The 13,564-nt window shown below is 42.5% G+C and overlaps 1 protein-coding gene across 2 annotated transcripts in view; it reads left to right on the top strand.

Annotated features, from left to right (window-relative positions):
* Window positions 1-13,564, top strand: part of LOC124041230 (disintegrin and metalloproteinase domain-containing protein 12-like) — a 144,429-nt gene that overhangs the window by 118,946 nt on the left and 11,919 nt on the right. The window contains exons 13-20 of one of the 2 annotated variants that reach the window (XM_046358582.1): window positions 643-732; window positions 1,200-1,395; window positions 1,671-1,779; window positions 2,254-2,452; window positions 2,729-2,806; window positions 5,934-6,042; window positions 6,846-6,984; window positions 7,349-7,451. In XM_046358582.1, coding sequence (XP_046214538.1) covers window positions 643-732; window positions 1,200-1,395; window positions 1,671-1,779; window positions 2,254-2,452; window positions 2,729-2,806; window positions 5,934-6,042; window positions 6,846-6,984; window positions 7,349-7,451 — 1,023 coding nt within the window. Of the gene's footprint in view, window positions 1-642; window positions 733-1,199; window positions 1,396-1,670; window positions 1,780-2,253; window positions 2,453-2,728; window positions 2,807-5,933; window positions 6,043-6,797; window positions 6,985-7,348; window positions 7,452-13,564 lie in introns of both variants that reach the window. The other variant, XM_046358581.1, reaches the window with a different exon arrangement.

The following is a 13,564-nucleotide window of genomic DNA, read 5'->3' as shown; positions in this document are numbered from 1 at the left end:
ATCCACCCACCCATTGTATAGACAGGCAACGCAAGGGACATCAAAACATAATGTTGTTTTAACAACAGAGCCAACCACAAATCCAAAACAATGAGCTAAAGATATGTTTACCCTGACAGAGAATAGTCTCTCTCCTGTCTGACCCCTCCAAGAGAATGATCTCTCGCCTCTCTGACCCTGACAGAGAATGGCCTCTCTCCTGTCTGACCCTGACAGAGAATGGCCTCTCGCCAGTCTGACCCTGACAGAGAATGGCCTCTCTCCTGTCTGACCCTGACAGAGAATGGCCTCTCTCCTGTCTGACCCTGACAGAGAATGGCCTCTCGCCAGTCTGACCCTGACAGAGAATGGCCTCTCTCCTGTCTGACCCTGACAGAGAATGGCCTCTCCCCTGTCTGACCCTGACAGAGAATTGCCTCTCTCCTGTTGGTTTGTTCTGTGCTATTGTGTCTCCAGGCTTTAGCTCACAGTGTTAAGGGGCTGCACTGTGGGACTCCAGGGCTACAGTCAATGGATTCCCTACAGGATGTGCTCTCCCTGAGCTGGAACACTGATCTGAGATGGACACAGCAGCAGCAGCAGAGAGTTGGGGGTCCAGACCATTAATCAGGTCCATGTGTTGCTTTGTTTTGTGTCACTCAGGAATGCATGAACCCCTGCTGCAATGCCACCACCTGCACCCTGAAGGGAAATGCCGTGTGCGCCCACGGACAGTGCTGCGAGGACTGCAGGGTACGACTACTCTTTCTGTTTCTCTTTTTATACCTCTCCCAACTGTCTTTCTCTGTCCCTCCCTCTCCCTTGCACTTTTGCTCTCTGTCTCTTTCTGACTCTTTCCCTCCCAGTCAAAATGATAAAGAGTGGGAATCTAATTATCTCTGCTCCATTGACAAGTATTACACAACCATGTGTTTACAGTAAAAAATTAAGACATTTCGTTTCCAGGGACTTTTAAGCCAATACATGAAGCTGTATTCAAGCACAGGGCCCTCACAGTGTGTGTGTGTGTGTGTGTGTGTGTGTGTGTGTGTGTGTGTGTGTGTGTGTGTGTGTGTGTGTGTGTGTGTGTGTGTGTGTGTGTGTGTGTGTGTGTGTGTGTGTGTGTGTGTGTGTGTGTGTGTGTGTGTGTGTGTGTGTGTGTGTGGCTGGCTGTCGGGGGTGTTTGTTGGTGTTTGTGCGTGTATGTGTTCTCTCTGCAGCTGAAGCCTGCTGGCACACCGTGTCGAGAGTCCAGTAACTCCTGTGATTTGCCAGAGTTCTGTACTGGTGCCAATCCCCACTGCCCTGCCAACGTGTACCTGCACGACGGTCACTCCTGCCACAACGTGGATGGATACTGCTACAACGGCATTTGCCAGACTCATGAGCAGCAGTGCATCACGCTATGGGGACCAGGTCAGTAGAGCGCCACAAATGATCAGGACCACTTGATGAAATTCTTCCATGTTTGGAGATCTAAGATGAGTACATCTGTAACTTTCCTTTACATGTTTATTGAAGTAGCTAAGGAAAAACTAATCCTAGCTCATAAATCACCCTTTCTCTCTCACTCTCTCTCTCTTGCTCTCCCCCCATTTCTATCGCTCTATATTCCTCTCTCTCACTCTCTCTCTCTTGCTCTCCCCCCATTTCTATCGCTCTATATTCCTCTCTCTCACTTTCTCCTGCAGGAGCCAAACCTGCCCCAGGGATCTGCTTTGAGAGGGTCAACTCAGCAGGAGATCCTTACGGGAACTGTGGGAAGGACTCCAAAGGATCGTTTGCCAAATGTGAAGCCCGGTAAGACTGAGCAGCTTTTGTTATGTATGTCATGTCTTCGAAGCAAAAAGAGCTAGCTAGAAAGACAAATGAATAAAGCAACATTGTTTATCTGAATTGGTATTATCAAGAGTGCCATCGACAATCAGCATGGCACATTAAATGGGACAAATAGCATAGGAATCATTAATAGAGAGAAAAACACAATTTGCAGATAATGAAGGCTAATTACAGTTTGAAGTATTCATGAAGCACTTTATGCTATTGTTCTTAGATCTCCCATGGGTGAAATCTCTAATCAAGCATTTGTTAATTGATGTAATTGCTTTAATGACTGGAGCACTGAGGGAGTCATTATTAGGGTGAGACGAAGGCTGTCTAGTCTTTCATCTTTGGTTATAATTGCACACGATGTCACACGTCGGAAATTGTCAATGTTAAACTTTATGCCTTGTCATTTATGTCGCATGCGTGTGTTGTTGTTTTTTTACACAGAGACGCAAAGTGTGGCAAAATTCAGTGTCAAGGAGGGGCCAACCGGCCTGTGATTGGCACCAATGCCGTCTCCATAGAAACCAACATCCCTCTTCAGGAAGGAGGGAGGATCCTGTGTCGGGGAACCCACGTCTACCTGGGTGATGACATGCCCGACCCTGGACTGGTTCTGGCTGGCACCAAGTGTGGAGAGGGCATGGTGAGGGGTACTCGGTAGTGCACTGCAGCTGTTATCAAGCAGAGCTAGAGAGAGATTACCATCACCGCTGGTGGAGATGCTAATGCCCACACTTGTCTTTGGCCCAATTCCAAACCAATCACTTACTTTCATTTCTGGGATCAGTTGAATTGGGCCCCTTACGAAGTACATTAAGTAGAATAGATAGCAGATCTCGGTCGATATGCTTTCCATTAAATAATTAACATCACATGCGGAGTACTATGTTTTCAATATGACTCTTTCTCTATTCCATAGATGTGTCTGAATCGTCAGTGCCAGAATGTCAGTGTGTTTGGAGTGCACCAGTGTTCAGGGAAGTGCAGCGGACGAGGGGTGAGTACTCCGAGTTGGAGAGTATCATCTTATGCTGAGTATCTAGAAGGCAGTGACTTATTCCAGTCTCTTAGCTAAACACCGGTGTCATGTCAACGTTACTAACTTATCACAGCATTTTATTGACCTCAACATAGCATAAAATAGAGCGGTACAGGGCTTTACTGAGCGACCATTTACTCGCAAATGTTGCTGTGCGACCTGGAATTTACATTTAGGAGAACCAGTGCGTCTAGAAAAATGTATGATTCTAGCCTTTAATATTTTTCATTGTGCTCCTAAATTTCTTTGTGTGCGCATATATTTTTCAACCTTGGAGCACACGTCATCGGAGAGCCCTCTAGTACCCTAAGCGCTTTACTCTGCTACACCGAGCACCAATTTAGTTACTGCTCTTCCCATGAATTACGGCAGCTACTTCCATGCTATTACAATCAATCTTCATCGACCCAGAGAGGTTCAATCAAAGATGGCGGGTGAGTGAAGATAGTTCACTTAGGCCATTTACCGTTGAAAAAATATTGTCAGTTGCGGTCTACCTAACTGGGTGTGTCTCCCATAGACACCAATGCAATAGCAGCTGGGTCTGGTCTACTTAGTTTGTTGACTTTCATTGACCCAGTGAAAACAACTGGGGGGGAAAAACTGCGAGTGGGGTGTCACAGTTCCTCTTCCGCCTCTTGTTAAATCAATATCATTTAATGACATCATCTATTGGCATAGAGAAGGCAGGCTAAGCAGCATTCAAACATACTAGCAAGTAGCTATAGTCTGGAAACATCCAAATGTAGTCAAAATGCTCCTTGGTGTTTGAGTACGTACTAATAATGCAACAATAATTATTTTATGTTTTATTTACTTTGTTGTTTAGTTGATCGAGTGAATGAATGAATGAATGAATGAAAAGTAGAACACTGGGCAAGATTTGCTAACAATGACTGGCTTTTGAACCATTACGTTGTTGAATCACCTTCATCAGAGGTGAATTTAAAACACAGAATCAAAGCTGGATTAAGAAATTGCCTTCATTTACCTTAACTTTTATTTGGGTGCTTCTTTGAGGTTTCATTTGACCTGTTATTGGATGATGTAAGAACAGGTTGAACCAGGTGATGTCATCTGTTATTGGATGTAAGAACAGGTTGAACCAGGTGATGTCATCTGTTATTGGATATAAGAACAGGTTGAACCAGGTGATGTCATCTGTTATTGGATGTAAACAGAACAGGTTGTCATCTGTTACCAGGTGATGTCATCTGTTATTGGATGTAAGAACAGGTTGAACATCTGTTATTGATGTCAGGTTGAACCAGGTGATGTCATCTGTTATTGGATGTAAGAACAGGTTGAACCAGGTGATGTCATCTGTTATTGGATGTAAGAACAGGTTGAACCAGGTGATGTCATCTGTTATTGGATGTAAGAACAGGTTGAACCAGGTGATGTCATCTGTTATTGGATGTAAGAACAGGTTTAATCAGGTGATGTCATTTGCCACAGCACTTTTTAACCACACTACTTTTGATTTAGTTTAATATATCGAGACAAAGCTTTAAAAACAAGTGCTGTTTTTTAGACCAATTTGCCACATGATTTGTCAACTCACACACACTTTGTCTGTGCTTCACATCGGAGTGCTGCTGCAGGCTCTTTGCATGTCTTGACCAATCAGATTAACGGAAATCACAGATCGTGCAGGCCGGGCACCCCGCTCTCCACTTACCTCCAGTATTTATTTAGCAAACATGATAACACATTACTCCCAACAGACACAAGCAAAAACTGTTCCATAAATGTAGCAGCCTATACATCTAAACATTAGAGATCTGACATGCTGTATTGCATTGAAATTTGACTATTTTTCAGTTTGAAGCAAGCTCAGCCCAGTGAGTTTTATTGTCCAATCATGTTGCTTTCTCTGTGTCTGTGTATAGGAAACCCCCTAATCCTTCTTTATTCAAATATAATTCATATGAACAAGTACAAGGTTGCTGCAGTTTGACAGGTTTTTCATCCTCCCCAAGTTTTTAAAACCATGTGAACTGATTAGAAATACTCTGGTCCCATCACAGTTCTTTTTTCTTTTTTTTACAACAGATGAATCCCATCATACCGTATAAAGTCTGGAGTTTTAACTGGTTAGGTTACCAGATCTGGAAAAAGTATGGGCCCCAGAAAAGAAAAACAAATTGCCACACCACTCTGTACTAACTACACATTAGTGTCTTTATTTCTCTAAATGTAACATTATATTGACTATAGTCAGACCCACATGATGTCCTCAAATATAACCGACCCTAAACTGTAGATCCAGAGCCAGTATGCATCTCCATATGTGGCTCTGTGTAGATTTAAGTCTATTTAACATGATGTGTGTATGTGCGTGAGTGTGTTTACAAGTGTACTGTACAGTACTATGTGGTAAAATCCTATCACATCCATAGATCTCCCCTCATGGGTTCTTAAGTGTCCTTGAGTGTCCAATCTTGACCTACACCACCCCTAGCCCCAAACGCTCCAGACACATAAGGGAGTGCCAGTCACTACGAGGGAGGCAGGGAAAGGTCTTCCCAGTTCGGGGCCAGATCTGATCTGGAATTATCCCAACCACAGGCCTCCCTGCAGCTGACAGCTGGACTCCAATATCCCGCTAGGGAATCCTGTTGGATCCCTTTCCCGCTCAGAAAACTTTTTGGGATGGGCTGTCCTCTGCACATGTTTTCTCAATCATGTTTGATACTGCACAGTCTATGGCGCCTGCCACATCAAAACCGATGTGTCTGATGGAACGAGTGTGTGGTTTATTTGTAGAGGTAATCCAAACATTGTGGGCTGGGATCCTATTTTCATCTCTCCCTTCTCTGAAGAAATGCAGGCTCAAGTACGATGCATACTGGTAGCTTATAAAGTAAGTAAAATAAGTCATGCATACTTGCCATATCCCATGAATCCTTGCACTGTAGTCTCTTTCACTGACCTGTGTTTGATGATCACAAGAGCCTAGAGTTCTGGCACACAACTCCCTGTGCTCTGACCGGTGTCTATTGGTAAAACACAAGCTATGGACAGTATTGTATTGTACAGGTAAAGATGTGTTAATACTAACCAGCATGCATTGTGATTCTAGGTGTGTAACAACTTGGAGAACTGCCATTGTGAGGCACACTGGGCCCCTCCTTTCTGTGAGAGGGCGGGGTTTGGGGGCAGCCTAGACAGTGGACCAATGAGATTGGCAGGTACAGTATGCTCTTTCCTCTTTTTACTTCACTAACTTCACCCTCTTTCTCACTAGCCAGTGCAGACACTAAGACAGTTAGTTTGGGATAATTAAAAACCTTTAGCTGTTATTTCATTACCTGCTTACAGCAAGTTAATTTATTTTGACAGATCTACCTCAGTCACCTACAAATGTATGATCTTAATTTGACCACTCTTTTGTTGCTGAGAATTTTCCTGCACCACAGGAAATGCAGATGAGCTTTGTGATTTACATAAATTCACTGAAAACCTGTACTAACAAACAGATATATTAATAGCATTGCACTTTTCATGTAGTCTACTTTTGACCAGCCAAACCAGAATTCAAGCAACTTTATGGACGAAACAATCAAATCCTATTGCTGCAGTATTATGTTGTGACAATATAGGTCAAATTAACATTCTACATCTGTATTCATCCTAGCTACATAAAACTCATTACAACTACAGATGAAGGAACTTAATTTGAGCCAGTTTGCTACAGCAGGAAAATAAGCAGGAAAATAAATTACTAGCATTAGAAGCCTTTTTAAATTTGCATTGCCTGCTATGCAGGAAAATTCTCAGCAACAAGAGTGAACAAGTTCACTTTCCCTGCCTGGTAACCCTTTTCCATGCCTGGTCATTCAAGAGCAAAATGAAATAATTCTGGAAATACTGTCAAATGTACTAAACCACTGCTGTGGCTTCTATTAACACTCTCTGTGTGTGTCCTGTTTGTGCCTTGCCGTAGATGTGCGTGTGTGTGTATTAATGTGCGTGTTGTCGTATGTGACATCAGCCGACAGCAGGGTGGTTGCTGTGGCAATCCTGGCCACCCTCCTCAGCCTTATGGGTGCTGGGTTCCTGGTATTCCTTAAGAGGAAGACTCTGGTCCGTCTGCTCTTCACAAACAAGAAAACCACAATGGAGAAACTGAGGTACAGTAGGACACCTCCTCCCACACCTGTGTTTACTCTTATGCTATCTTGACATACAGAACATCTCTACAAAAGTAGACTTTCTTGGAGATGATGTTCTTGTAGAAATGAAATCATGGTCCCATGGTCTCTCTCTGGTGATTTGATGTGTTCACAACAACGGTATCCTTGTGACTCCGCTAACCATGTGAGAGACCTACACATACCAGTAGTCCTTCACATAGTCCTCACAATGAAGAAGGCCTGTTACTGTGTGTCTCAAAGCTACAGCTCCTGTAGAATAGTAGGAGAGCTGTATAATAGTAGTTATCAGTTAGTAGGAGACTTGTATAGTAGTTGAAATGTTAGCTTTCTGTCCTTATAGATCAGTTGGGTCGACCAGACCAGCCAGCCCCAACCAAACTCAGTCCATGTACAGTCCACGACGTAAGCCCCCAGCCAAGCCTCCAGGTACCAGCATATACAAGGTGGGTCTCTTTCTGCTGGAGGTAATGAGCAACTGATTTTCCCCAATAGTCACTTTATTAGAACAGACTGTTACACATGACTGAATATCAATCAAATGTATTTATAAAGCATCAGCTGATGTCAAAAAGTGCTGTACAGAAACCCAGCCTAAAACCCCAAACAACAATCAATGCATATGTAGAAGCACAGTGGCTAAGAAAAACTCCCTAGGAAGAAACCAGGCTCTGATGGGTGGCCAGTCCTCTTCTGGCTGTGCCGGGTTGACATTATAACAGTACATGGCAAATATGTTCAAACGTTCATAGATGACCAGCAGGGTCAAATAATAGAGTCTAAAACAGCAGGTCCGGGACAAGGTAGTACATCCGGTGAACAGGTCAGGGTTCCATAGCTGCACGCAGAACAGTTGAAACTGGAGCAGCAGCACGACCAGGTGGCCTGGGGAAAGCAAGGAGTCATCAGGCCAGGTAGTCCTGAGACATGGTCCTAGGGCTCAGGTCCTCCAAGAGGAGAAAAGAGAAATTCACACAGGACATTGGATGAGACAGGAGAAATCCTCCAGATATAACAGACTGACCCTTGCCCCCAACACATAAACTATTGCAGCATAAATACTGGCGGCTCAGACAGGAGGGTTCGGGAGACACTGTGGCCCCGTCCGACGATACCCCCAGACAAGGCCAACCAGGCAGGATATAACCCCACTCACTTTTCCCAAGCACAGCCCCCACACCACTCGAGGGATATCTTCAAACCACCAACTTACTACCCTGAGACAAGACCGAGTATAGCCCACGAAGTTCTCCACCACGGCACGAACCCAAGGGGGCACCAACCCAGACAGGAAGATCACGTCAGTGACTCAACCCACTCAGTGACCCACCCATCCTAGGGACAGCATGGAAGAGCACCACTAAGCCAGTGACTCAGCCACCGTAATAGGGTTAGACGCAGAGAATCCCAGTGGAGAGATGGAAACCGGCCAGACAGAGACAGCAAGGGCGGTTCGTCACTCCAGTGCCTTTCTGTTCACCTTCACACCTCTGGGCCAGACTACATTCAATCATAGGACCTACTGAAGAGATGAGTCTTCAAAAAAGACTTAAAGGACGAGACCGATTCTGCATCTCTCACATGGATAGGCAGACCATTCCATAAAAATGTTGCTCTATAGGAGAAAGCCCTGCCTCCAGCTGTTTACTTAGAAATTCTAGGGACAACAAGGAGGCCTGCTTCTCGTGACCGTAGTGTACGTGTAGGTATGTACGGCAAGACCAATTCGGAAAGATGGGTAGGAGCAAGCCCATGTAATGCTTTGTAGGTTAGCAGTAAAACCTTGAAATGAGCCCTAGCCTTAACAGGAAGCCAGTTGGAGTGATATGATCACATTTTTTAGTTCTAGTCAAGATTCTAGCAGCTGTGTTTAGCACTAACTGAAGTTTATTTAGTGCTTTTTCCGGGTAGTCGGAAAGTAGAGCATTGCAGTAGTCATGGTTACATTTTTCTGCATCATTTTTGGACAGAAAGTTTCTGATTTCTGCAATGTTACATAGATGGATGGAAAAAAGCTGTCCTTGAAACTGTCTTGATATGTTCGTCAAAAGAAAGATCAGGGTCCAGAGTAATGCAAGGTCCTTCACAGTTTTATTTAAGACAACTGTACAACCATCAAGATTAAATGTCACATCCAACAGAAGATCTCTGTTTCTTGAGACCTAGAACTAGCATCTCTGTTTTGTCTGAGTTTAAAAGTAAAACATTTGCCGCCATCCACTTCCTTATGTCTGAAACACAGCCTTCTAGGGATGGCAATTTTGGGGCTTCACCATGTTTCATCATACAGCTTTGTATCGTCCGCATAACAGTGAAAGTTAATATTTTGTTTCCGAATGACATCACCAAGAGGTAAAATAAAAAGTGAAAACAATAGTGGTCCTAAAATAGAACCTAAAATAGAACACAGAAATTTACAGTTGATTTGTCAGAGGACAAACCATCCACAGAGCCAAACTGATATCTTTCTGACAGATAAGATCTAAACCAGGCCAGAACTTGTCCGTGTAGACCAATTTGGGTTTCCAATCTCTCCAAAAGAATGTGGTGATCGATGGTGTCAAAAACAGCACTAAAGTCTAGGAGCACGAGGACAGATGCAGAGCCTTGGTCTAACACCATTAAAAGGTCATTTACCACCTTCACAAGTGCAGTCTCAGTGCTATGATGGGGTCTAAAACCAAACGGAAGCATTTTGTATACATTGTTTGTCTTCAGGAAGGCAGTGAGTTGCACAGTGTGCAACAGCTTTTTCCCAAAATGTTGAGAGGGATGGGAGATTCGGTATACGCCAATAGTTGTTTTCATATTTTCTGGGTCAATGTTTGGCTTTTTCAAGAGAGGCTTTATTACTGCCACTTTTAGTGAGTTTGGTACACATCCGGTGGATAGGGAGGTGTTTATTATGTTCAACATAAGAGAGCCAAGCACAGGAAGAAGCTCTTTCAGTAGTTTAGTTGGAATAGGGCTTGCAGCTTGAAGTTTTAGAGGCCTGACTATTTTCATCAATGTGTCAAGTGACATAGTATTAAAAAAACTTGAGTGTCTCTCTGATCCTAGGTCCTGGCAGTGTTGTGCAGACTCAGGACAACTGAGCTTTGGAGAAATACACAGATTTAAAGAGGAGTCCATGAATTTCTTTCTAATGACCATGATCTTTTCACCAATGAAGTTCATGAATTTATCACTGCTGAATGCTGTTTTTTAGTTAGCTTTGCAACAGAATCAAAAATACATTTTAGATTGTTCTTATTTTCCTCAATTAATTTGGAAAAATAGTATGATCGAGCAACAGTGAGGGCTCTTCGATACTGCACGGTACTGTCTTTCCAAGCTTTTCGGAAGACTTCCAGTTTGGTGTGGTGCCATTTCCGTTCTAATTTTCTGGAAGCTTGCTTTCAGGGCTCGGATATTTTCTGTATACCAGGGAGCTAGTTTCTTACGACAAATGTTTTTTGTTTTTAGGGGTGCAACTGCATCTTGGTTATTACGCAAGGTTCAATTGAGTTCCTCTTAACTGCTTTTTGTACTCTGACGTCCTTGGGTAGGTGGAGGGAGTCGAAGGGCATCAAGGTATCTTTGGGTTGTCTGAGAATGTATAGCACGGCTTTTGATGATCCTTGGTTGAGGTCTGAGCAGATTATTTGTTGTGATTGCAAATGTAATAAAATGGTGGTCCGATAGTCCAGGATTATGAGGAAAAACATTAAGATCGACAATGTTTATTCCATGGGATCAAACTAGGTCCATAGTATGACTGTGGCAGTGAGTAGGTCCGGAGACAAGTTGGACAAAACCCACTGAGTCGATGATGGCTCCAAAAGCCTTTTGGAGTGGGTCTGTGGACTTCTCCATGTGAATATTAAAGTCACCAAACATGTGCATATTTTCTGCCATGACTACAAGGTCCGATAGGAATTCAGGGAACTCAGTGAGGAACGCTGTATACAGCCCAGGAGGCCTGTAGAAAGTAGCTATAAAAAGTGATTGAGTAGGCTGCATCGATTTCATTGTATTAAAGTCAAAAGACTGAAATGCAGTCATTTTATATGTACACTACCGTTCAAAATGTTGGGGTCACTTAGAAATTTCCTTGGTTTTGAAAGAAAAGCACATTTTTTGTCCATTAAAATAACATCAAATTGATCAGAAATACAATGTAGACATTCATGTTTTAAATGACTATCGTAGCTGGAAACAGCTGATTTTGAATGGAATATCTACATAGGCGTACATAGGCCCATGATCAGCAACCATCACTCCTGTGTTCCAATGGCAGGTTGTGTTATCTAATCCAAGTTTATCATATTAAAAGGCTAATTGAGCATTAGAAAAACCTTTTGCAATTATATTAGCACAACTGAAAACTGTTGTTCTCATTAAAAAAGCAATAAAACTGTCATTCTTTAGACTAGTTGATTATCTAAAGCATCACCATTTATGAGTTCGATTACAGGCTCAAAATTGCCAGAAACAAATAACTTTCTTCTGAAACTCGTCAGTCTATTCATGTTCTGAGAAATGAATGCTATTCCATGTGAGAAATTGCCAAGAAACTGAAGACGCTGTGTACAATTACAACGCTGTGTACTACTCCCTCCACAGAACAGCGCAAACGGGCTCTAACTAAAATAGAAATTGGATTGGGAGGCCTCGGTGCACAACTGAAGTCCATTTGCGGGTCTAGTTTGAGAAACAGACGCCACAAGTCCTCAACTGGCAGCTTCATTAAATAGTACCCGCAATACACCAGTCTCAACGTCAACAGTTTAGAGGTGACTCCGGGATGCTGGCCTTCTAGGCAGTGTTGCAAAGGAAAAGCCATATCTCAGACTGGCCAATAAAAATAAAAGATTAAGATGGGCAAAAGAACACAGGCACTGGACAGAGGAACCATGCCTAGAAGGCCAGCATCCCGGAGTCGCCTCTTCACTGTTGACGTTGAGACTGGTGTTTTGCGGGTACTATTTAATACAGCTGCCAGTTGAGGACTTGTGAGGCTTCTGTATTCTAGTCATGGCTCATCCTGTATAACTACTGCTGTACCCACCTTTTCTATTCAAATTTCATATTCGTTCAGAAAGTATTCACACCCCTTGACTTTTCAAAATGTTGTTGTGTTACAGCCTGAATTTGAAACAGATTAAATTGAGATTTTGTGTCACTGTCCTACACACAATACCCTATGATGTCCAAGCTGAATCATGTTTTTATTTTACAAATTAATTAGAAGTGTAAAGTTTATATGTCTTGAGCCAGTAATGATTAAACCCCCTTATGTCAAGCCTAAATAAGTTCAGGAGTAAAAATATGCTTAACAAGTCACATAATAAGTTGCATGGACTCTGTGCAATAATAGTGTTTAACATGATGTTTAAATAACTACCTCATCTCTGTACCCCACACATACAATGATCTGTAAAGGTCCCTCAGTCGAGCAGTGAATTTCAAACACAGATCCATCCACAAAGACCAGGGAGGTTTTCCAATGCCTCACAAAGAAGGGCATCTATTGGTAGATGGGTACAAATAAAAAAGAAGCAGACATTGAATATCCCTTTGAGAATGTTAAAGTTATTAATTACACTTTGCATGGTATGTCAGTACGCCCAGTCACTACATAGATACAGGCGTCCTTCCTAACTCAGTTGCCGTAGAGGAAGGAATCCGCTCAGGAATTTCACCATGAGGCCAATGGTGACTTTAAAACAGAATTGGAATGCCTGTGATTGGAGAAAACTGAGGATGGATCTACAACATTGTAGTTACTCCACCATACTAACCTAATTGACAGAGTGAAAAGAAGGAAGCTTGTACAGAATACAAATATTACAAAACATGCATCCTGTTTGCAACAGGTTACTAAAGTAATACTGCAAAAAATGTGGCAGTGCGATTAACTTTTTGACCTGAATACAAAGTCATAGTATGTTTGGAGCAAGTCCAATAAAACAAATTACTGAGTACCACTCTCCATATTTTCAAGCATAGCAGTGGCTGCATCATGTTATGGTATGCTTGTACTCGTTAAGGACTTGGTAGCATTTAAAAAAGAAACAGGATGGCGCTACACTCAGGCAAAATCCTAGAGAAAACTCTGCTTCACTCTGCTTTCTACCAGACACTGGGAGATGAATTCACCTTTTATCAGGACAATAACGTAAAACACAAGGCCAAATCTACACTGGAGTTGCTTACCAAGAAGACAGTGAATGTTCTTTAGTGGCCCAGTTACAGTTTTGACTTAAATCTACTTTAAAATCAATGGCAAGACCTGAAATGGTTATCTAGCAATGATCATCAACCAATTTGACAGGGCTTGAAGAATTTTGAAAATAATCATGTGCAAATGTTACACAATCCAGGTGTGGAAAGCTCTTAAAAATTTTAAATCGCAGCCAAAGGTACAAAGTATTGACTCAGGGGTGTGAATACTTTTCAATAAGATATTTCTTTATTTCATTATCAATACATTAGCAAACATGTTGATGTCATCACGGGGTATTGTGTGTACATGTAGAAAAAAAAGAGTAATTTCATACATTTTGAATTCAGGCTG

The sequence above is a fragment of the Oncorhynchus gorbuscha genome, linkage group LG08 (assembly GCF_021184085.1).
Source record: "Oncorhynchus gorbuscha isolate QuinsamMale2020 ecotype Even-year linkage group LG08, OgorEven_v1.0, whole genome shotgun sequence".
Classification (NCBI taxonomy): Eukaryota; Metazoa; Chordata; class Actinopteri; order Salmoniformes; family Salmonidae; genus Oncorhynchus; species Oncorhynchus gorbuscha.
Note: the sequence above shows the minus strand (reverse complement) of the source record. Positions and strands in the feature narration are given on the sequence as shown.